The 23,521-nt window shown below is 42.3% G+C and overlaps 3 protein-coding genes across 4 annotated transcripts; 2 read left to right on the plus strand and 1 right to left on the minus strand.

Moving 5' to 3' along the window:
* LOC129103494 (kelch-like protein 28) lies at window positions 1-6,371 on the plus strand. Its single transcript, XM_054613993.1, has 6 exons — window positions 1-99; window positions 843-1,103; window positions 1,187-1,824; window positions 1,941-2,384; window positions 3,846-4,054; window positions 4,287-6,371. Exons 2-6 carry the CDS (start codon window positions 843-845, stop codon window positions 4,448-4,450), a joined length of 1,716 nt encoding a protein of 571 aa, XP_054469968.1. The 5' UTR covers window positions 1-99; the 3' UTR covers window positions 4,451-6,371.
* A 60-nt stretch (window positions 6,372-6,431) lies between these two features.
* On the minus strand, window positions 6,432-11,802 carry c15h14orf28 (chromosome 15 C14orf28 homolog). Its single transcript, XM_054614003.1, has 5 exons — window positions 11,574-11,802; window positions 10,958-11,482; window positions 9,845-9,934; window positions 9,601-9,735; window positions 6,432-9,266 (listed from the first exon to the last, which is right to left on the minus strand). The coding sequence occupies exons 1-5, from the start codon at window positions 11,657-11,659 to the stop codon at window positions 9,083-9,085; spliced, it is 1,020 nt and encodes a 339-aa protein (XP_054469978.1). The 5' UTR covers window positions 11,660-11,802; the 3' UTR covers window positions 6,432-9,082.
* A 304-nt stretch (window positions 11,803-12,106) lies between these two features.
* On the plus strand, window positions 12,107-23,041 carry mthfd1b (methylenetetrahydrofolate dehydrogenase (NADP+ dependent) 1b). Of its 2 annotated transcripts, XM_054613867.1 has the most exons (28): window positions 12,107-12,212; window positions 13,941-14,025; window positions 14,310-14,369; window positions 14,465-14,518; window positions 14,750-14,886; window positions 14,993-15,093; window positions 15,200-15,336; window positions 15,629-15,740; window positions 15,855-15,982; window positions 16,180-16,277; window positions 16,474-16,647; window positions 16,886-17,022; window positions 17,135-17,181; window positions 17,271-17,378; window positions 17,476-17,550; window positions 17,632-17,734; window positions 17,848-17,924; window positions 18,244-18,384; window positions 18,478-18,546; window positions 18,648-18,759; window positions 18,903-19,042; window positions 19,625-19,666; window positions 19,921-20,021; window positions 20,167-20,344; window positions 20,677-20,784; window positions 20,946-21,098; window positions 22,373-22,470; window positions 22,589-23,041. In XM_054613867.1, the coding sequence occupies exons 1-27, from the start codon at window positions 12,175-12,177 to the stop codon at window positions 22,460-22,462; spliced, it is 2,805 nt and encodes a 934-aa protein (XP_054469842.1). In that variant the 5' UTR covers window positions 12,107-12,174; the 3' UTR covers window positions 22,463-22,470; window positions 22,589-23,041. The 2 variants fall into 2 exon arrangements, with proteins under 2 accessions (XP_054469842.1, XP_054469841.1); XM_054613866.1 differs by having other exon boundaries at window positions 22,373-23,041.
* Window positions 23,042-23,521: the final 480 nt, after the last annotated feature.

A 23,521-nucleotide genomic window follows, 5' to 3' on the forward strand; every position in this document is an offset into this window, starting at 1 on the left:
TTCCTGATAGCCGCCCGGGCTTCGCTCTCGTCGCCACTGAACTCCGCCACCGTGAACTCGGTCACCGCCGCGGCGCAGCAGACGGTCTACAGGTTACAGGTGCGTGGTCTCCTTCATGTGACGACTGACTAATGTGTCTCTGACAGCCAGCTGTACCGTCACGTCCCGTCTCCGTCAGCCATGTTGCTGTGTATCAATCAATGATGCAGCCGCCGTGTTTATTTATAGCTGCTAACCTGCAGAGCAAATGAGAGAAAGAGAGAGAGAGAGGGAGAGAGAGAGAGAGGCGCTGTGCATATGCTGCAGGCGACAAGTGTTGACATGGATGTTGATATGACACGCTGAGGGAAATGTGGTTGTGCAAAGCTATCCCGAGCTGCTGGTTGTGTCTGCTAGCGCACTAGCTGTCATCTGCTGCAGAGCTAAAGCGGTGAGGGTAGAAACCAAGCCAAGGCCTCAGCCAGCACAGCTCCCTGTCCCAGTTACTGTGACTGCATGTCATTAAGCACACCATGCATCTGGAGGTGAGCCCTGAGCTGTGTCTGTTTAACAGCACCGTCCAGTACTGGGATTAGGAAGATGGTGCTTCTTTGACGTTTCCTCACAGTACACAGCTCATGCAAAACATCCCAGAATGCATCACACTGGCCCATGCATGCTTCCTTAACGCATGCTGTAATTTGCGTCATGTTTAGTTGACTTTTCTGGCTTGAGGCCATGGTTGATTGTACAGGGTTTGAAGTATTTCCATTGGCTGTTGCTCACATGTCAGTTAATGCAGCAGCAGCCCTTCACGAGATGTCAACAATGCACTGATTGTGTGGATTCCTCTTGAACCCCAGATGGACCAGCAGGACCAGTCCTATATGTTTGCCAGTCTGAAGCGGCCTCACTCGGAGCAGTTGCTGCAAGGCCTCCAGCTCTTGCGGCAGGATCACGAACTATGTGACATTGTCCTGCGCGTGGGTGATGCCAAGATCCATGCCCACAAAGTAGTGCTGGCCAGCATCAGCCCATACTTCAAGGCCATGTTCACCGGTAACTTGTCGGAAAAGGAGACCTCCGAAGTGGAATTCCAGTGCATCGACGAGACTGCCTTGCAGGTATGCTCGGAGCCGGCGGACACGTTACTAACTGCTGTACCGTAGTTGATGTTTATGTGACACTTTTACTCTTTCTCTTACAGGCCATTGTTGAGTATGCCTACACCGGCACCGTGTTCATCTCCCAGGAGACGGTGGAATCTCTGCTACCGGCTGCTGACTTACTCCAGGTTAAGCTTGTACTTAAGGAGTGCTGCTCTTTCTTAGAGAGCCAGCTGGATGCTGGAAACTGTATAGGCATCTCCCGCTTTGCAGAGACGTATGGCTGCCATGACCTGTGCCTAGCCGCAACTAAGTTCATCTGTGAGAACTTTGAGGAAGTTTGTCTTACAGAGGAGTTTTTTGAACTGACTAGGGCAGAGTTGGATGAAATTGTGTCCAATGACTGCCTTAAGGTGGTCACAGAGGAGACTGTATTTTACGCCCTGGAATCGTGGATCAAATACGATGTGACCGAGAGACAGCAGCATCTGGCTCAGCTGCTGCACTGTGTCCGCCTTCCTCTACTCAGCGTCAAATTTCTCACTCGCCTATATGAAGCCAACCACCTTATACGAGATGACCACGCATGCAAGCACCTGCTCAACGAGGCCCTCAAATATCATTTTATGCCTGAGCACCGGCTCTCCTATCAGACTGTGTTGTCGGCACGGCCAAGGTGTGCCCCGAAGGTGCTGCTTGCAGTAGGAGGCAAGGCTGGATTGTTTGCAACATTAGAAAGGTAAAAATGATGTCTAGATAATAATTTTAAGTACTATTGAAAAGATTCTGTACTGTCGATGCATTTTTTTAAACGAACAAGACTGATCTGATAATATCTGTCCCTCTCACTTGCAGCATAGAAATGTATTTCCCTCGGACAGATTCATGGATAGGACTGGCCCCTCTCAGTGTACCCCGGTATGAGTTTGGAGTGGCAGTGCTGGACCACAAGGTGTATGTGGTGGGAGGCATCGCCACACACATGAGGCAAGGCATCAGCTATCGGAGACACGAGAGCACAGTGGAGAGCTGGGACCCCGAGAGCAACACCTGGTCCTCGGTGGAGCGTATGGCCGAGTGCCGTAGCACACTCGGGGTGGTGGTCCTGGCGGGCGAGCTGTACGCACTCGGAGGCTATGATGGACAGTATTACCTCCAGTCGGTGGAGAAGTTTGTTCCCAAGTTGAAGGAGTGGCAGCCTGTGGCACCCATGACCAAGTCCCGCAGCTGCTTTGCCACCGCCGTGCTGGATGGCATGGTGTACGCTATCGGAGGCTATGGCCCAGCCCACATGAACAGGTAATAACACGGAGAGTGGATATTAACTTTTTGTTTTACCTGTATAAAATATAGTGCAAGTTATGGGCGGTTAAACCAGACAATTTGAAACTTCTTAATTTATTATATAAATTGTCAATTTAACTTCTTTCATTGAACTTTCTGTAAAATGTGAATACTGCAGAAAGCTACATAGGATCAAAATAGGAGAACAAACCGTTCTTTGCTCCTACAGATTAAGTCTTTTCAAAATGATCCTTGATTTGAGTGAAAAGCGTGCAGGTATTTTAGGCCTCCTAACCTGGTTTTTCTTTCTCAAGGTCTTGTTAGTTATTTAAAAGAGCTGGTTATCAACTGAAAGATGTTAAGTGTTGCTGAGAAAAAAGGCCAGGGCCCTGTAAATGAGTGAACAGGAGTCATAAGAGAAGTGGTTGCTGAAGTTTCATAGAGAGGGAGCCTGACGTTGTGCTGCTGGGGAGACCTCTGTTGTTGCTGTGGATCTCTAGAGAGCAGCGTCTCTGTTGCTTGTTTCCTTGACTCCCGATCCCCTCAAGAGAATGTGTTTGGACAGAAGTCTTTGGGGACTATTTTTTTCTCTTCCCCCAATGACTTCTATGTCCTTGCATACTGCAAAACAATCCCTGATTGCTAATTTTCCAGTTGCTATCAGGGGGTTTATTTGACTCTGGTCAAATGTAGCAATTTACTACAGCCATTGGTGGCGCCGTTAGTAGTTGCATCGTGTGCTTGTGATCAGACCACTCAAACTTTTGTCTTCTTTGTAGCTTGTAATAAATATGTATCCAATGAAGTATTATATTTAAAATCAACATGTTCATGTGAAGGAGGTTCACTGATCCTAAAATACATAGAAGCAAACAATTCCCCAGTGCATGCTTTATTGACTGAGAAAGCTGATCTGTGCCAGCTGTGCCTACATGTACCAGGATGCAAGGTGTGCAAGCGGCGACTTTGTTGTGTTACACAAGCTCTCATTTAGACTGATGAATGAACAACATAAACTCACAAAATGTCAATCATTGGCATTCTTACACCCAAACTGCAAAATACAACCATACAGCTTCTGAATTTAAGTTTCTCTTTAACACCCAATTATGACGTGCTTAATTGGCCATGCTAGCTCATGGTTAAACACTATATATTGAACTTGGATAGGTAGAGATGTGGTTGAAAATTGGCAAATTTTCCATTTAATGATGCTTTGGACAAATTTCAATACAACATGTTATTAGATTTTTGAAATAGTTATGGTTTCATATTTGCCTGTATGTTGAAAAAATTGTTCCTTGAAACTTATTATAAGTAAATCATTACAGCTTCTTGCTGGGGTTCTGTCGAGAGATTGCAGAGTGCTGGGAGGTCGGATCAATTTACCTTAAACCTTTTTCAACCACTGTGTTTTTATTTATTTAAATTTTTTAGTGTGTGTGTTTTTAATTGTGCTGCATCTTCTCCACACAGCGTGGAGCGGTACGACCCCAGCAAGGATGCCTGGGAAATGGTAGCCCCCATGGCAGATAAAAGGATCAACTTCGGAGTAGGCGTCATGCTCGGCTTCATATTTGTGGTTGGCGGACACAACGGCGTGTCCCACCTTTCCAGCATTGAGAGATATGATCCACATCAGAACCAGTGGACAGCCTGTCGGCCAATGAATGAACCTCGCACTGGTGAGTTTACGTCATACTTTAGCTAAAGTTCCTATTTGCACGATATACAAATAGTCTTTTGGTGACCCCCCGTGGTTTTATCCAAAGAGACGACATGTATATGCTTAAATGTAATCTCGCTTGTACGTGCAGACTCATCATCTGTCATTTTAACCTACTGAGATGACTGCATCCATAAAATAGTGAGAAATGTGTGTAATTATCTACATATGACTGTGACATCGGCTTGCAGGTGTGGGCTCCGCCATCGTTGACAACTACCTCTATGTGGTGGGAGGTCACTCCGGGTCATCCTACCTGAACACTGTCCAGCGCTACGACCCCATCTCAGACAGCTGGTTGGACTCCAGCGGCATGATGTATTGCCGTTGCAACTTTGGTCTGACTGCCCTTTGACCCATGGCCCAGCCAGCTAGGACCCAATAAGAGAACTTAGACACAAAGACGTTTCTTTTTTGGTTGTCTCCTGCTCCTCCTTCCCCACATTCATCCTCCAGGTGCAGAGGAGCGCTGCACACCAACGTGAACACCAGAGGAAGCGAGAGCCTGCTGGGTGGATGGATGTGCCGGGCTAGCTGGCTGTCTAGCTGGCTGGCTAGCGGGGGACCACAGACATGGCTGCAGAGATGAGAAAGAGCTGCACGGTTGTGCAGAACGGAGAGGAAGACGGTTGGACGGCTGTTGTCCCGGGCACGAGGAGACGACCACTCTACTGCTGCTGGACCACAATGAGGACTCTGAGCCATTTCCCAGAGGACTGTGGGAGAAACTTTTGTTTCAAAAAATTCTGTTATGTTAGCAGACATTTCTTTTAGTTTTCCTTCATGCCATTAATTGTGTTTAACACTCAAATCCTTTTTTTTTTTTTTTTTTTTTTTTTTATAATTTCCCTGCTGCAACTGGAACCACGTGTTCAGATTTTGAAGAACACCTCAGATTGCTGGTGTATTTGTATGAATATGTGGTTGTTGGCCATGTAGTGTGTATGTCCGTGTGTATGCTTGAGGGGGTCTAGCATGTCAGATAGGATTGTCTGTTTGTTACGTGTCAGGGTGCAGAGCTGATGCTCGGGTTCAGCGAGCATCAGCAGGAGTTCTGCATCAAAATCAGTGCTTCACAAAAAAAGAGAAAAGTTTAAATCTTTATATTTTCAAAAAGGGCTGCCTTTTTTCTCTCTTGTAAATAGTTTAAATATAAATATATAGATATGAATATATCCTCTAGTGCATTGCCTGTAAATGTTTTTCTGCACTGGGTCACTAGTGTGTGTGAGCGGATGTGTGTGTGTGTGTAGTTTGAGTCCAAGGGTCAGTGTAGAGGTGAGTGACACTAGTTTCTGCTTCATCCTCGGAGCAATTTAAAAAAGCCCCACGTTCTTGCTTCTGTTACATCTTCCTAAGGTCAGGTCATGCACTTGCTACTCTTCACAATAGTTGAAATCGACCTTGGCCCTCTTTTCACCCTTTGGTCTGTACACAATACCAACTGGTGCTATATTTAGGATTCAGGATTCAGCTGTTTGTCTGTGTTGCCTCACGCAATTAGATCAGCCTCTGCTCCATTACAGCGTAAGATGTTTGTTATTTAAGTTAAGCGCATGTAGTTGCGTTACGGTGGATGGCCAACCATGCAATAAAACTGAAAGGGAAGTCCACAAACTTCTATCCTCCCTAAATATCTAAAAAAAAAGTATGAAAATTAGCTCTTTTTTTCTGTTTCTTATTTATTTAAAATATATCCAAGTAAGCGATCCCCTGCCTCACATTGTCCCTGTTGCTGGATATGAGCATGCTTTGTCATTGTCTCAATGCCTGTTCCTGTTGTACTGTCACTCTCTTGGCTATGAACAAGACTTCTTTGCCTTTGATTGGGGCTGACACCTGCTATCAAACATGTGATCTTCATGTAGCCACGTTTTTGCTTGCGAGCTCAGGCTTGAGGTTATCTGTTCACAGCTTCTTTTGAAGTGCCAAAACATGACTTTTTTTTTTTTTTTTTTCCCCCGTGTGTGCATCTTTCCCACCTCCAGTGCTGGAAAACGGCTTCCTTTGTGTGCCACAGTTAAAACATTTTCTTCTCGTCCTTATTGCTAATGTATTAGCATGCAATTCTTCCATGCTGTCATTTGGAGATGGATGATAAAGCACCAACGGCTGTGCCAGCCAACTCAGGCCATGTTCCCACTGTCACCAGTCCTGTGTGCTGGGAGGGAGACCAGAGCGTTCCCCTGGGTGTGTTTGACTCCAGACTGGCTCAGGGTGTCACTGTGCAGCCTTGGGTCAGGCTAACCGACAGGTCAAGCAATGCACCGCAATAGAGGGGGTTCTAGTCTATGAAAAGCTAGGGTGGTGGGGGAGGGGGGCGGGGCTGTCTTGTTGAGTCACTTAATGTTCAAGTCTAGTTTGAGTTGCTTTGTGCACTGACGTTCCCACATAAGTGGCAACTTTAACCAAGCTCTGCATTGCACTTACCAAACTATTTGATACATATTGTAATTTGTACATATGTTTTAATTTAGGATAATGGCATTTAGATAATGCAATAAGACTTCTGTTCTCTCTGTGGATGAATATCTACGTGTGTTTGTCTCTTTAAAAAGCCAAGGCATCTCATATTGCTGTAACAGAAACCCAACATGGCATGTCTGTTGATTCACACTGTTGGCTGGTAAGGTGGACGTCTGATGAAACATCAAATGGTACTATTGACTTTGCCTCATCCCACCAGACTGTGTCTTGTGTTGACATTTTATTGTGCATGCTGGTTCATTTGTACAAGGCTCATGTTTATTTTGGTCGATACAGATGGATTGCTCACAATTATTGCATTCATTATAATAAATGGCCAACACGAAGTAAACACCTTTTATAAAAATTCAGCTAGTTTCACCACATATAAAAGTCTTGTGAATGTTAAACAAGACGTCTTCTGCTTGTACTCTAAACTGGTTGTGTTTGTGAAACGATAAGGGAAATCATTACTATAGACGAGAACCTAAATGATATTTGCCTTGCAAATTGGTGAGACATTTAATTTTGTTGCAGATTGTTTGCATCACCATATAGAGTACTTTCCTTTTTCGATTTCTAGTTTATTTAGAAAGAGTAACGCATAAGCAACCCAAGCGTATTTCTGCAAATATGTCATTTTATTTTAGAAAAGTTGTGAATTACTATTTTTGTATTTATAATTTGTACTGTTTTATGTCCTGTAACCTGATTTTTGTGTGCTAATTATGTCTGTTGTACTAGATTTTGTTAATCACTAAACAGCCACAGCACAAATCACGCAGGCGTAATTATGTGCTGCAGCCATGATTCACCTAGCATCAATGTTATGTACAGTCATGACTTTTTCTGAGATGTATATTAACTACTACTTTAATGAGTTTTGGAGAGATGCTGATGAAAATCTGCAAACGTGAATCTGCAAAAAGAAGGGATGTTAAAATTGAGTTTGTATGCATTTTCATTATGGCCTAACCAATGTCATGTTTTTGCCACCACTCTCACCAAAGTGCTTGTTCAAAGAAAGCAGATGTATGACTAACACCTGGTCTGCAATGGACTGCCACTCTAATGTTTGTGTCTGAAAGAAAAAAATCCTTTGAAACTGATGTCAATGTTAGCCAAATGACCACTCTGCTTCTTTTACATTTTCCATTGTGTGTCTGGAATTAAGGTGATGATCTTGAAATTTTATATCCTGTGGATTAATACTGGAAGTACAAGATAACCTTTAGGTGTAGAAAAAGTAGCTTTTCACATTTGATCATGTTTTGATTGAAGACATTTTACATACATTTTAGTCAGTTTGTGTGGTGCAGTTGTACCCAGTTTAAAATAAATGCCTGCCTTAAAAGGTACCGTCTGCTTTTATGTGGCTCTTGTTACACACATCCATGCAATGCAAGTGGAGCAAATAAAACAATACAAGCGTACTCCAAAATATTTGTATTTGTACTCTGCATAGAAAAGAAACAATGAAACTTTTCATGATCAAGGATTTACACTCGACAGGATCCACTTTCACAAACTTTCTTTGGCAGAGGCACTGTGTGAACCCAGTTATTCTTAAAGGTTAAAAACGATTTCCTGTGTTGGTGACTGCCATGTGTGCTGAGCTAGTGTTAAAATGCTTGAATTTATCAGTATGGACAATTTTATTTAGCCTTGTCAAAAAAAAAGAGATATTTCAGACTGCCCTCAACTTTTATATATTTTAAAAGTGAACGCTTGTTGAATTACATTTTACGATCAAGGCAGCACAAATATAAAAAATTTGAGTAACCAGCTGAAATCCAAAATGTATGTGCACAATTACTGGAAAGATATTTTTTCCATGATATGCCCCCTTTAAGAACTTTGTATTTTAACATTTATTCATTGTAATAAATGTTTGCCTCCAATTCAAGCATCTTAAGAAAAAACAAGTCATCCTGTCATTGGCGAAGGTTGTTTCTAATCCTCAGATCACAGTGTAAATAAAGAAAGCACCAGTTTAATTAAAAGAAAGGGTTGATCTGTATACATGTACAATTAAAATGCCTAAATGTATACAGCCAGTCTCATCTCCTATACAAGGCTGCTTGATAGCAAAAGCACCCTCAGAGTGTAATCCATCTAACAACCATGGCGCTTAAATGACGTCAATATCTCTTGTGTGTCAGGCAACTGCGTTTGCATGTGATGTGCATTACTCACTGCTACAGGTCATTTATGCAAATCAACCCAGAACTATTATAGTCCATTATATTCTTGGATTCCAAGCATGTTCCCCCAAAAAAGTAGTTTCCATTTTGCACGGTAAGCTTTCTGCAACCGTTCAGGTGAAATGGAGGATGTGTCATTCAGCACTTGCAGCGGAAGCAACAGCTGACAGAAATTGAAAAAGAAATGTTTTTTTGAACTATGCTATAAGTAGAGAAACATGGTTACAACAATATAATGCAACATAATCATAGGAAGGGTAGATGAACGTATGGTCCGACTCCTGCTCCTCTGTGAGTCCTCTTGTGATACGACAAGTTTACTTGTCGGAGGCGCGGATGTAGACCAGAGAGGACAGCAGCAGGAGCTCTGGTGGCTTGTGCAACAGGATCAGATTGTCACTCCTCAGGCCGTCATAGTGCATCCAGCAGCCATCTATCTGGAAGGCTGCAGAGTAGTGGTGCTCCTCCTTGTTGAAGAGGGTGGCGCCCTCTAGTAAGTACCTGTGGAGAAAAATAATCATTAATAATGTCCAGGAAACTCAGAGTGAGAGCATAAATAATTGCCAGAAACATCTTTTTCTCTTCGATCCGAGACAAAAACAGGCAGTAAGACGTTGTAGAAGAAGAAGTATCTTTTTTTTTCTCTAGATACTTTTGCTTGCATGCTTAAAGTCTTCAGCTAGAAACATGCTATACTTTTATGGCAGGTTGAGCTTTAATTAGCCATTGTCTTATCTTAAAAAATTTACCAAAACTACCAACACAGTGTGGCTAAAGCATGGCACTACTTTAATGTATAATACGCCAATGGAAACACACCGTGGAAGCTCCATACCTGTGCTGGCAGAGAGCCAGATGGTAGGGAACGTAGGACAGCTCCTCTGACCTCCACTGCTGCATGTTGAGGATGACAAAGGGTGGGGGTCCGTGGCAGAAAACCCTCTGAGAGAACTCTCTTAGACCATCACACCTGTTAAAAAAAAAAAAAAAAAAAAAAAAGAAAAAGATAATCAATTTGTCAAGGAAGAAGAAAAACACTGAACTGAATTAGAGAATGATGAACACCCTCCCTGTGTTACCCCAGTTCTGAGCAGAGTAGGAGTTTGGGGCAGAAAAACTCATCGGCGGCCGACTGAATGGGGTCTCTGTGAGGCAGCTCGTGAGGAGGGCTGGAGGGAATAAGTAAAATCATGTATACCCTCCAACAACACGCCCTTAACTACACAACAACAAGACAACTTAGATTTCACACTGCGTCATGAACACGTCGACCTTTAACATGCATACGCATAAACAGGTGGAGACAGCGATGCATGCGCTCCATTTATATGACATCAATTAGACATGCGACAGTTTTAAAGTTAAGTATGTCAAGGGGTGCAAATGAAACCCATTTAAGGTGGAGCTGTACACCAGTTGACCTGTACCATACAGTACCAGTCAAAAGTTTGGACACACCTTCTCATTCAACTACTTTGAAGCATCTAAAATATAAAACATATTCTGGTTTGTTGAGCATTTGTTTGTTTACCACATAATTCCATATGTGTTCCTTCATAGTTTGGATGTCTTCAATATTAATCTACCATGTAGAAAAAAAAAATAAAAAAAATAATAAAAATAATAATAATTAAAAAAAACATTGAATGAGAAGGTGTGTCCAAACTTTTGACTGGTACTGTATAATTTAGCCATTTATTTATTTTTAAGTGATATTTGTATTATTTATTGTTATTTTATATACTGCCATATGTTCAGGTTGGGGGAAGGTTCATTTATGTATGTAAATTATGTTAAATGTATAAAACCAATAAATATGCAGTACCAGTCAAAAGTTTGGACACATCTTCTTATTCAACTACTTTGAAGAATCTAAAATATAAAACATATTCTGGTTTGTTGAGCATTTGTTGGTTTTACACATAATTCCATATGTGTTCCTTCATAGTTTGGATGTCTTCAATATTAATCTACAATGTAGTAAAAAAAAAAAAAAAATAAAGAAATAATAATAATTTAAAAAAAAACATTGAATGAGAAGGTGTGTCCAAACTTTGCACTGGTACTGTATATAGTATTTAAGGTGGTGACTTTCAACACTTGAAAGCAGCACCAGATAAAGACAGATGTTGGTGTCTTTGGTCCTGACACACAGAGCCACCCATCGGGGTCCTCCACCGCCTCTGTGTTACCTGATGTTGATGGTGGTCTTGATGAACTCCTGGTAGCGGGCCGGGCAGCTCCAGCTGGTGCACAGACTCTCCTGCATGGTGGACATGAGGTCCTCCAGGTTCTCCGTGAAGTTCTCGTGCTCGTTCCCAAACAGGTCTATCTCCAGCGCCGCCTTGCGTATCTGGGATCGGTACTGTCTCCTGGACATCCTGTCCCAGATCCACAGCATCTTCACGGTGGTGTAGTCGCAGGAGTCCATCAGGCGGAGGAAATACTCCACAAAATGCTTCCCCAGGAAGACAGCCAGCTCCCGGGGGAAGCCGTGGTTGTCCCGCAGGATCACATACAGGATGACGAGGAAGCCGTCGATGGTGCAGGTGTTTTTCAGGTTGATCTGGACGTACAGAGGGGTGCAGGATATGGCTTTGCGTCCAGCCTTGATGGTGAAGACGCCCCCCCAGGGCAGCACGGGCCTCCAGAAGGAGCGGTCCTCCTCGTCATTGTTGTTGATGGAGGCGCGGATCTCTTCAAACAGTGTCTTAGACCTGGAAAACACATGCATACGAGTGAGCAGAGCACCACACAGCTTACATGGGTGTGCTCAGCGGGTCTGGGCTCACTCACTAACACTGGTACCTTTGGAAGTGCAGCGTGTTCTCGGTGCTGGAGAGCAGCGTCTGGAGCTCTGCGGGGTCGCTCAAAGCACAGAGTCCACTCTCCATAGCTCCCTGGATGTCTTCATGTCTTACATCGGTGTTAAAGCCAGATCAGGTATATAAGTACAGTAGTGATTATCTGGACAAGGACCACAACAAACCCTTCCAAACGTCAAGTCGGGCCCATGTAAACACGGCTGTGGGTTGTTGTTTTTCGGCGGTGTGTAAATAAGGTGCTGCCCTCTGCTGGCTCTCTCTCCCTCTGAAGTCTCCGCCCACTTCTCAGCGTGACGCGTCAGAGCCTGGAATCCTATTGGTTCTGAGGTCGGACTACTGTGTTGTGATTGGCCGTCAGAGTAGACCTGCGTTCTACGTTCGGCGCTACTCCTGAAGGTGAATACGCTGGTTTTCTGACGTAGCGTTGTATTTGTGACCGGAGCTTACGTCACCACCTTTGACTCCCTACGCCTTTTTGAACACACTTTGGGCTCTCCTCCTCCCCGAGCTCCTTCTTCTCAGTCAGGCAACGTGAGCGTGCAGGACACACCAGCACCTTGAACGAGGACTATCAGGACCAAAACATGTCAGCTCAAATCATTAGTGGGAAGGAAGTTTCAGCGTAAGTATCCTGTTTTATTCAGCACCTTTATGGATGCATAGCTTTATAAAGTTAGGTTATGAACTTGAAGAATCATGCACTGGCTAACCAATCAGCTAATCAGCCATGTGAGTTAATGGTAGCTAAAGTTAAATTCACTTGTATCAGAAACAACTTCCTTCACCTTACATGATCCTGGACTTATGCACGTTTTACATGATGGCATACACAGTTGATAAATAACAGTGGACTAATTCTCAAGTTGCATGGAATATTTGTTTCCTAACAGTGGATGCAGAATATTGTTAATGTGTCCACACTAAATGCAATGACTTGTGACTTTTATATATTCTGATTGCTGATGATCCATAATGTTGGGAGTGAATGATTACAAATCCCCGCAGCATTATGCAAGAAGCTGTGGTGGTGAGATATGATCTTTGCCCTTTTGGTCCAGAACACCACTCATGATCAATCCTGCATTTGTCAATGTTTTAATATTTGACTACAATTTGCAAATTGGTTCCAATGTGAGTCCAAAGTTTGGATGAATCCATATGTTGCTTATTACCAAAGGATTGGGAGATTTGTATTTGACAAAGAGACCAAAAACTTTCACTAATTAGTTGCATGTGCTTGTCACAAGACATGACAGCCTGAATCCTGTTAACTGACCCTCACAGATCTCATTATAATTAAATTAAATCTACAGATCTGCTGTGTCTTTTTAAAAGGAGGATTTACATTCATTTTGTCTGAAGCTTTAGAAAAGCTGACATACCAATGAATGCTCTGGACAAGTGACTTTTATGGACTGAGGTTTATTGTTGAAATAAATGTTTCCCTTCAGGAAACGATACAACCCGTTATCTTAAAGTGTGCTCTTAAAAGAAGCTGGATTTTCACAGGGGTGACAATCAAAACACAACCGCACTTTTTTATTGTCTGAATGTCAATCAATGACTAGGATTTAAGATATACCAATTAGCTGTTGCATCATAACAACAATCCTAATCTGATGATACAATATGTTATAACGATTGTTTTGAGGAGGGGAATGATGTTTCTCGGACCTCCTTTTGTGAGTATATAACAAGCAATATAGTCCAGGTCATATATGTAATATAATGTACCTGAATAACAAAGTTTCAACAGTAGGTCTATGTTTTATATTATGTGCATTATGGTGATTGGAATATGTTTTTTTTGTCATTGTTTTCCTTCTCAAGATGTTATTGCCTTTGGAATGCCTGATTTTCAAGACATTAAGATAATTTGGTGTTTTAGGTTAAAGAGGCTATCGGAGCATACTATCCATATTTGGATAAAACCTTTGGATTAAGCTTTTGGGATATAAATACTAATTTTGTTAGGTCACCTGGGCAAAAGCACTCAGGTTACTTCACAAATGAAGTTAAAATTGTGTTTCCATAATGCAACCACAGTCTTTTGTGCAGGGTTGAGCTTTGTGTTGACAGACAAGCTAGATCTTAGAATAGAAAAATTCTGATAAATTAGATTCTAATAAAAAAGACACTCTGATGACTTGACTTTGCATGTACAATGGAGCTTAACACCTGGGGAATGTTAAATGCTGTCCAATTTCCCAATGAGAAAGCCAGATGTCATGTATTTGTCTCTGTAACTATTGAAGGGGTCTGGAATAGGTTTCCTGTTATAGTGGTGCACCTGTCACTGCATAGAGATTTAAGAACCCAGCTCTCTTTTATTCTGCTGTCTCGTTCTCAGGCAGGTGAGGGAGCGTCTGAAGAAGGACGTGGAGCAGATGAAGCTTCAGGACCCAAACTTCAGTCCCGGTCTAGTGGTTTTACAGGTAAGTACAAGATGGAAACTAGCATGTGTCTCGGGAAAAAAAAGCATATTTTGGGATGTTTTGTTGGCTAATTTTGCCATGTGTTTTCTCGTGGCCTTCCCTTGGAGATAGTCATCAGGTAAGGAGTTTGGTCACATGTGTGCCATCGCATGCCCCGGCATTGAGTGTAAAAATGTGTTCCACTAAAGACCCCTTTTTATAGATCTTCTATCATATGTGTCTGTATGTTAGAAGGCCCATTCCTTCATACTGGCAGGCAAAGTGATGCCATGTGTCTTTTGCAGGTTGGAGACCGTGATGATTCAAATCTGTACATCAGCATGAAGTTGAAGGCCGCAGCAGAGGTAAAAAGATCATTTACAAACGGTTCATACACCCCACTTCTAATGGTACTGAGTGTGAACTAATTTGAGTTCAATTTCTTCATTTGTTTACACAGATTGGAATAAATGCCACACATATGAGACTTCCCAAGACTGCAACAGAGGAGGAGGTGAGAAGGGATATGATGTATTTGTGTAGCCTGCCTGTATGCACACACGCACAGTATGATACTGTGATACACTGTGGATGTTTTAAAACTTCACTGCAGTAAGATCGGGTAAAGTTTGGGATTTGGGGTGCTATTTGTGCCGTAACAAAACCAGGAATGTGTGGTAAACACGGCAAAGGACAAACTGAAAGTAGCTGAGCGTGTAAAGGCTGTCTGTCCGTCTGTCCGCAGGTTCTTCACAGCATCACAGAGGTGAATGAGAACTCGTCTATCCACGGCCTCATCGTGCAGCTGCCCTTGGATTCAATCCATAAGATCAACACAGAGAAGGTCACCAACGCCGTGGCCCCGGAGAAGGATGTAGACGGGTGGGTACAGACGTAAATCTAAAGATCAGGGTGCTCATTTCTTTATTTGTGTTTCTGTGTTTTCATTTGAGTCTGAGAAGTTCATTGTGTTCTGATTATTTTCTAGACTGACCAGCATCAATGCAGGGAAGCTGTCTCGTGGGGACCTGGGCGACTGCTTCATCCCCTGCACACCAAACGGCTGCATGGAGCTGATCAGACAGACCGGTAAACGCAACAATGCACACCCAAAAACATCTGTACTGTGATAATATATACGACAATGAATTGGATAAGGCCAGAATTAATCAATTGTTGGACCGCTTCTCTACAGGTGTGTCTGTGGCAGGGAAGAGGGCGTTAGTCATCGGTCGTAGTAAGATTGTGGGCGCGCCGATGCACGACTTGCTGCTGTGGAACCACGCCACTGTCACCACCTGCCACTCTAAAACTGCGGATCTCCCTGGAGAGGTAGTAACGACTCCATCCAACCTGGCAATATAGCCTTGTATTCTCACTTGTCATTGTGTGTGCCCTCACACTGATGCAAGCGGAGCAAATAATGTGACCACTGATGTTTTAATGTGGATGAAACTCCATAAACAATCCGCTGGTGATGAAACGCAGGGAATTATGGATCTCTGCTGCCATCATGTGGTATAAACAATAATGTGTCTTGCCACATTTTGAAAATGTCTATGAACACTCGCTATTCTCTTATGCATGACAGGCTCACTGCTATCGGTCTCTGTTCTTTGTATAGGTGAGCAGAGCAGACATCTTGGTTGTTGGCATCGGGAAAGCAGAGATGGTGAAAGGAGAGTGGATCAAGAAGGGAGCAGTAGTCATCGACTGTGGCATCAACCACATTCCAGGTGCGACACTTTGTGGCTTTTCAGTCCGCTTTATAGTTATGGCCCTCTGGAGGTAATTAGTTAATCAGTAGAGGTCAGAGGTTATTGTGTCGTATTTCTCTCCGTGTCTTTCAGATGAGACTAAAGCAAGCGGGAAGCGGGTGGTGGGTGATGTCCACTACGCCTCGGCCAAGGAGCTGGCCGGCTTCATCACCCCTGTGCCTGGTGGTGTAGGACCCATGACTGTGGCCATGCTGATGGCGGTAAGGTCCATCTTCAGAGTGAAGCCTGAACTAAACTTTCATATCTGCATTAATTAATATATTTCCATTGCTAGAATACTTATTACGTGAGAACACAGTATATAAGGTTGTGAAACATTTTTTTGAATCCAGATTAATTCTTTCTCTGGTCTCATGTAGCCTAGAAGTTAAAAGAAAGACACTGTTTTTGTGTGTAGAACACAGTGTTGAGTGCAAAGCGTTTCCTGGAGAGCCACCAACCAGGGAAGTGGAACATTTCTTACACCAAACTCAACCTCCAGAAGCCCGTGCCAAGGTTTGTCTCCTCATCTCCCTTTTTTTTCTCCAGTCATGTGCTATGTTAACTTGTCACTGAAGGATTTGTTTAATTTAATCATCCACGTGCAAGCAGAGCTGGTCTAATTCTTCGCCTCACGTTAGAACTTTCAGTCCGTGCTGTTTTCTCCTTTGCTCTGATTTAAAAAGTGATTTGTGTATTATCTTTCCAACAGCGACATTGTGATTTCTCGCTCCTGCGTGCCAAAGCACATCGACGGTTTAGCATGTGAGGTTGGCCTGCTGTCTGATGAGGTGGAGCTCTATGGCAAAACTAAGGCCAAGGTCCAGCTGAATATCGTCAAACGGCTGCAGGCCCAGCCAGATGGCAAATATGTGGTGGTCACTGGGTATGCTGGCAGCTCTTTATCTTCTTTTTACTTCACTACTGTTTGCTTACCCTATTTTTTTTGAAAGACTGTTTTTTTAGATGTTCGACATCAGAACCCCTACATTTTCTGTTTTTTCATAAGTTCATACAGCTGATCAAGTTCCTACCTTATCATGCCATGCAGCAACATTTACAATGATTAATTATACATTTGCTGACGAATATGTTCCATGCTGACACGATTTTTCTGTCTGCAGCATTACACCCACCCCCTTGGGTGAAGGAAAGAGCACCACCACCATCGGCCTGGTCCAGGCCCTGGGAGCCCACATGAAGCTCAACGTTTTCGCTTGTGTCCGACAGCCCTCTCAGGGTCCCACCTTTGGCATTAAAGGTGAGCTTTGGAATCATAGTATGGTCAGTGAGAGGTTGCTCAGGTTTGCAAAGTGTCCTTCACCGGTGTGTGTCTGTGTGTTTATATCTGTAGTTTTCTCTTCTGCCTACAGGCGGTGCTGCAGGAGGTGGATATTCTCAAGTCATTCCAATGGAAGAGGTACAACACTGCTGAGTCAAGTTAGAAACTAGGCTGCTAAAAATACAAAGAGAAAAACGGCATTTAATTTGTGAGTCTGTTCATTTTAGTTCAACCTCCATCTCACCGGGGACATTCACGCCATCACGGCCTCCAACAACTTGGTGGCTGCTGCCATCGATGCTCGCATATTCCACGAGGCTACACAATCTGACAAAGTGGGTACTACAAATTAGTCAATGATTTATAAAAAAAATACCCTGTTTGTAATGAATGGATTGTGACTACTGGCTTTCTCTCTGTATGCATCCTCAGGCTCTGTACAACCGCTTAGTCCCGCTCAATGGAGGACAGAGGAAGTTCTCCCCCATCCAGATCAACAGACTGAAAGTTAGTGATTGTCTCACAGACTTGTAGGTCTTAACACACCGTTCAGGTTGAATTACATTCTAGTTTTCTGTATTTGTTTAGAAACTGGGCATAGAAAAGACCGATCCCTCCACCTTGACTGAAGAAGAGATCACCCGCTTCGCCCGCCTGGACATAGACCCAAGTTCCATCACCTGGCATAGAGGTGTGAACACCTCAGACGTCTCTTAACCCTCATGACTCTTGCGTTGTCTGCCTCTTTAAAATCTACTGTTGGCCAGTGGTTGTGAGTGTATTGATCACTATGTGTCACTTTAGTGTTGGATACCAACGATCGATTCCTGAGGAAGATCACGATCGGCCAGTCGCCAACGGAAAAGGGCCACACGAGAGAGGTAAAGAGACGAGATCACCAAGCTGTTTATTCAATCAGTAAAAGCCACTTTCACAGTTGAAAGTTTGTTTGGCTCCACCCGGTGGTTGTGTCAGAAACAGCCCCTGTAGTCGTTAAAAATGCAACACACCCTATTTTAAAGATGCTCTAAAGGCATAAAACAAAGTAGTATTGTTTAGGAGTTCACAGCTTAAGTAAAAACATATTTTTTTTATAATTAAACTAGAATGAGACAATAGAAACAACAGCTATGTTTAAGCTATGTTTAATACACAAGTACTTGTATAGTAATGTATATTTAAGTGCACTCTCTCCTCCAGGCCCAGTTTGACATCACGGTGGCCAGTGAGATCATGGCGGTGCTCGCCCTCACCAGCAGCCTGGAGGACATGCGTCAGCGTCTGGCCAAGATGGTGGTGGCCACCAGCCGCGGCGGACAGCCCATCACCACCGAGGACCTGGTCAGTGGTCTGGACTCTCCGTCATGACGTGACCTTCGACATCAGTATTGTACAAACAGGGTTCCTATGATTTAACATTTCTTTTCTCTGTAGGGTGTGAGTGGTGCTCTAGCTGTGCTAATGAAAGATGCCATCAAGCCAAACCTGATGCAGACCTTGGAGGTGGGTGAAGCATACATGCTAACATAAATAGTTCCACTGGAAAGAACTCGACAAGCAAGAAAAAGTTGTCTTGAGTGTTGGTTTTGCGTCTGAATCCACAGGGAACGCCTGTGTTTGTCCATGCCGGCCCGTTTGCCAACATCGCCCATGGCAACTCCTCCATCCTGGCTGATAAAATAGCTTTAAAGCTGGTTGGACCTGAGGGCTTTGTGGGTAAGTGGAGCTGAGCAAATGGCTCAATGGTGGCATGTTTTCTGATCTGGTTCTGCAGTGCCACAGTAGATGGTTTGCTGTGTTTATTGTACAAGTGATGGAGTAGATGTTATAAAACTTAATGACATTACTCTATATTCCAGTGACGGAGGCCGGCTTTGGTGCTGACATTGGCATGGAGAAGTTCTTCAACATCAAGTGTCGGTACTCAGGCCTGAGACCCCACGTGGTGGTGCTGGTGTCCACCGTCAGAGCCCTGAAGATGCACGGCGGAGGACCAACAGTGAGTTTGCTTGAGTTTTCCTTTAAATCCTAATAACAAGATAATTATTTTGCTGATTTTGTTTTCAAATAAAAAAACACTGCACAAAAATGTCCTGCTGAATGGACGCCAGAGAGCAATAACTCATATCGTCACTTTTTTATTTAGCTTTTTAATAATCCTGGTGCAAACAATTAAAATAGTCTCTGATATATATATATATATATATATTCCACATACATTTACATTTTCAGGTAAATCAATAAATATAAATAGTATATAATAAACACATGGTTTTGTATATTCATGTGTGAATTAAATACTTGACATATGACAAGTACTGAATATTTTCTCATTTGATTAAGAATTTAAGAGCAAATTGTTCAGATATTCTGAGAAATTTGAGTTAGTATGTGCTTGTTATTATCCATTTAGATGTGGTAATTATGTATCACCATATCTCTATATAGGATATAGATTTTATCACGATATGATCATATTGAATTCTCGCCCAGCCCTTTTGTATGAGATTTGGTGAGTTCATCGTTGGATTATTTTAATTAATTAAACATTTGACTCCTTTTTTTTTTTTTTTTTGTTCAGGTCACTGCTGGGATGCCGCTGCCGAAGGAATACATCGAGGAGGTAATGCATAACTGCAAACTGCAAAGGATGGTTTTCTGTTGATGAGCTTGTCAACATTGTGTATTTATAAGTTTATCGAGAGCGTATGACAAGTCTGCTTACTCTGCCAATAGTGTGCAGCGACGCATGTATGAGGATCGAGTAAACACAATATGAGCATCTACATGAAACATTTAAGGGGACTGAGTGTTTATGCTCTTTACTAACTCCTCATCAGCTTATTTAAAAGTGTCTTCACTCGTATCCGCATGTAGAACCTTGAGCTGCTGGAGAAGGGCTGCAGCAACATGAGGAAGCAGATAGAGAACGCACAGCACTTCGGCGTGCCGGTGGTCGTGGCTGTTAATGCTTTCAAGTAAGTGATGGACGATGACAGAGCTATGGACTAAAATGATCTAAATAATGACACGGATGTGTTGTGTCATATATTGATTGTAGTTAATCCGTGTATTTCCCTGCTGTATCTCTAATGCCTTGTGTTGTTCTGACCCGTCCTGCAGGACAGACACTGAGGCTGAGCTGGCCCTGGTCTGCAGCATGGCCAAAGCCGCCGGAGCCTTCGACGCCGTGCGCTGCTCCCACTGGGCCGAAGGTGGAGCCGGTGCGGTGGCCCTGGGTCATGCAGTCCAGAGGGCCTCTGAGGCCCCCAGCAAATTCAAGTTCCTCTATGATTTGGAGGTATGGGCCATATCGCGTTTCCTGTTTTTCATAAGTGGTTGGGGTTAAGTATGTGAATAAATTTGCCAGACATCGAGCCTTTTATTATATTTAATTTGTCTGTAAAGGAGATTAAAAAAAAATGTGAGTCACTGAAGATAAAAATAATGTTCTCATTCACTAAGAAACTTTTACACATGCATCCAGTATGAGTGAAAAAACATAAAAATAGTACAAAATTATGTATTTGGGCCATTAACTCTAATCAAGCACTGAAAATGTCAAAAAACAAATCTGGTTGGCACAAGTGGGCTAACATACCCATTTTATTATTATTTCTAATTCCTCTCTAGCTCCCCATTGCTGATAAGATTCGAATAATCGCCCAGAAGATCTACGGAGCGGATGATATTGAGCTATACCCAGAGGCGCAACACAAGGTGGAGCTCTACACCAAACAGGTCAGCACCAGTCCAACCCTCTGTCTTGTCAGGCCTTTTTTTTTTTTTTTTTTTGGGGCAGCTGCTCTCGGTGGATCTCCTCTTAACCTGATGGAGAATGCTTGATTAAGCCTTTTGTGAACAATTGAGTACATTTACTGTCTTCTGTCTTCTCCCTTCAGGGTTTCAGCAACCTGCCAATCTGCATGGCAAAGACTCACCTGTCGCTCTCTCACGAGGCAGACAAGAAGGGTGTGCCCACAGGGTTCATCTTGCCAATAAGAGACATCCGCGCCAGTGTGGGCTCTGGCTTTTTGGTCCCACTGGTTGGCACGGTAAGCTTGCAAACACTGTTTTTCCTTTATACTGGTTTTGCAGCATATTTACATCTGGGAGTGACCCTTCAGTGCTCTGCGCCTACAGGCCTATCACCAAACCACAAAACAACTAAATTTTTCTACATTCACCTGTCTATTATTAGAAGGTAGGATTGTAAGGCAGGATTAATACAAGTTGAGACTTGTAGCACTCAACTGCCTTGACATTTTTCTCTCATTCTCTGCTGTGATCAGTCCGTGCCAACGGTGTGCAAATAATAATCTTTAACTGAAAGTAAATGGCTAAATCCATTCATTATTATATGGCTGCATACAATCTAGAAGTGTAAAACAAATCTTTGTATTTAATAAGTGTCGTTATTTTCATTATCATTTACTCAACATATTAAATTATTTCATGTGTGAAACATATGAAAAATAGAAAAATCTGTGTCACTATTTCCTGGACCACAAGAAGAAGTCTTCAAGTGTTGTGTTTTATTCAAGCAACAAAATCCAAAGAAGTTCATTTCAAAGTAATTTACTTTACAAAATTGACTTTTATCTCTATTATGAAAATTGTTGCTGATTGAGTATCTGTCAATTAACAAATCGTTTAAGGCCAGGCATAAACTTCCAGTTCTAAAAAATGTAAGCCAAAGCTTCAAACTTGCATTCTTTAAAATGACCATCAAGGGACCACTCCTCTTATTACATAAAGAAGTCTGATTGTATAGAAGTCTATGAGAAAATGACCCTACTTCTCACTTGATTGATTATCTTAGTAAAAATTGTAAACATGAGTTTATGGTTTCAATCGCTAGTTTAAAGTTTTATCAATACAGCATAATATTCAATTATTAAATTATGGTCACATTTAGAATAAAATGGACAATAAGGCAGTGTATGCTTTAGGGCAGGGCTACCTTGTGATTGACAGGTCACTTCCACAAGATTGTCTGGTCGGGGTGTTGTAGTGTGTTTACAACTTAAACCTTTTCACTGTGTGCTTACAGTTTGTTAAAGTTGTAACCTATTAGGTCACCTTACAAAGCCTATACATAAGATAAGGAATAATACTAATTTTAAATGCACCAATAATGAAATGAGTCTCCATGTCATCCAATAAAACTCATTGTGTGTCTGTACAGAAGTTTTTGTGCTTGTTTGTTCCAACTTAGTTCAAAGGCCGCATTATTCGGGGGTACATTTGTACCTTTTATATGATATATAGATTTGATATTGCAACTGTGTCTATCATAAAAACTGCTTTCTCTTGCTGTTCCTCCTAGATGCCCACAATCCCTGGTCTGCCCACCAGGCCTTGTTTCTATGACATTGACCTGGACCCTGAGACTGAACAGGTCAACGGACTCTTCTGAAGCCGATGGTAATGAATGTAGTAAACATATCCAGATATCAATTTCAAACCAGAGTTGGCAGGTAGGGATGATAACCGTTAAAGTCTTGCCCCTGTTGTTTTTTGTTTTTTTCCCCCAAATGTGTAGACCCCCCCCCATGGAGCCTTTATGAAATGGGATGGACTATTAACTGGAAGCGCCATGAGCTTGTCAGCTGGAGCCGTTTTTGTTTGTTGCTTTTCCCTCAGAGACTGACATCTGTAAATAATTGTTTTTTTTGGTCAATAAGGCTGCTCAGGGTTAAATCAAGAAACTTAATTAATCTAAGAACAGTTAATCCCCCTGAGGTTCAAAGACTGCAATAGACTTTATGGAAGTGTACCATTGACAGTTCTCTTAGTTACATTGATCGCTGCACCCCAATAACAATAATAAGCCACCTAATAATCTTAATAAGACTCTCAAATTCGAATTCTTGTATTAACTACTTGTGTATATTTTGTGTACACTACACCACTGTATGAGCAATTGTATGTGCCTTTGGGATACATTTATGGTAAAAAAAACTTCTGAATATAAAAATAATGCTGCCTCCCAAAATGTTTTATATATATTCTTTTTGAGCAATCTTGTGACTGTTGCCTGTCAGATGTCCTATTGCGTCTCTCCTGTGTTCTAATAGAATATTTCTAAAAATGCTGGCTATACCATGGAGTTGCAAAGTAATGGTTTCAACTTTTCTGTCAGAAAAGATCAAATAAAGTGTCCCTGATGGAAAGCCGACTTAACCCTTTTTCATAGGACATTAAATATTTGAAATTATATAAACAAGATTGATATAATCGAATTGAAAAACTTGCATATTTGGACATCTTTCCTGAACAATAAAGGTGAATGTAATTTTTTCATCTGTTCAGGCTTCACTGGTCAGTAACTTTTTTGAAAACATTTTTCTTTTTGATAGTAACATATTGTAACATATGTCATAAATACAGAAGAATCAGACAGCAGTGTTCAGAAAGGTCTAATCAGCATTTTGACCAAAGGAGTGACTCAGTGTCGCACAGACTGTCTGCTATA

The sequence above is a fragment of the Anoplopoma fimbria genome, chromosome 15 (genome assembly GCF_027596085.1).
Source record: "Anoplopoma fimbria isolate UVic2021 breed Golden Eagle Sablefish chromosome 15, Afim_UVic_2022, whole genome shotgun sequence".
NCBI lineage: Eukaryota > Metazoa > Chordata > Actinopteri > Perciformes > Anoplopomatidae > Anoplopoma > Anoplopoma fimbria.

Bases quoted from the DNA above. Each gene is read 5' to 3' on its own strand.
- LOC129103494 (XM_054613993.1), top strand. From the start codon at position 843: ATGGACCAGCAGGACCAGTCCTATATGTTTGCCAGTCTGAAGCGGCCT. The intron at 1,104-1,186 runs GTATGCTCGGAG...TTTCTCTTACAG, and splicing joins TCGACGAGACTGCCTTGCAG to GCCATTGTTGAGTATGCCTA. The intron at 4,055-4,286 runs GTGAGTTTACGT...ATCGGCTTGCAG, and splicing joins AATGAATGAACCTCGCACTG to GTGTGGGCTCCGCCATCGTT.
- c15h14orf28 (XM_054614003.1), bottom strand. From the start codon at position 11,659: ATGGAGAGTGGACTCTGTGCTTTGAGCGACCCCGCAGAGCTCCAGACG. The intron at 11,483-11,573 runs GTACCAGTGTTA...TGTGTTTTCCAG, and splicing joins AACACGCTGCACTTCCAAAG to GTCTAAGACACTGTTTGAAG. The intron at 9,267-9,600 runs GTATGGAGCTTC...TTTTCTCCACAG, and splicing joins CTGGCTCTCTGCCAGCACAG to GTACTTACTAGAGGGCGCCA.
- mthfd1b (XM_054613866.1), top strand. From the start codon at position 12,175: ATGTCAGCTCAAATCATTAGTGGGAAGGAAGTTTCAGC. The intron at 16,648-16,885 runs GTATGCTGGCAG...TTCTGTCTGCAG, and splicing joins AAATATGTGGTGGTCACTGG to CATTACACCCACCCCCTTGG. The intron at 20,785-20,945 runs GTCAGCACCAGT...TTCTCCCTTCAG, and splicing joins TGGAGCTCTACACCAAACAG to GGTTTCAGCAACCTGCCAAT.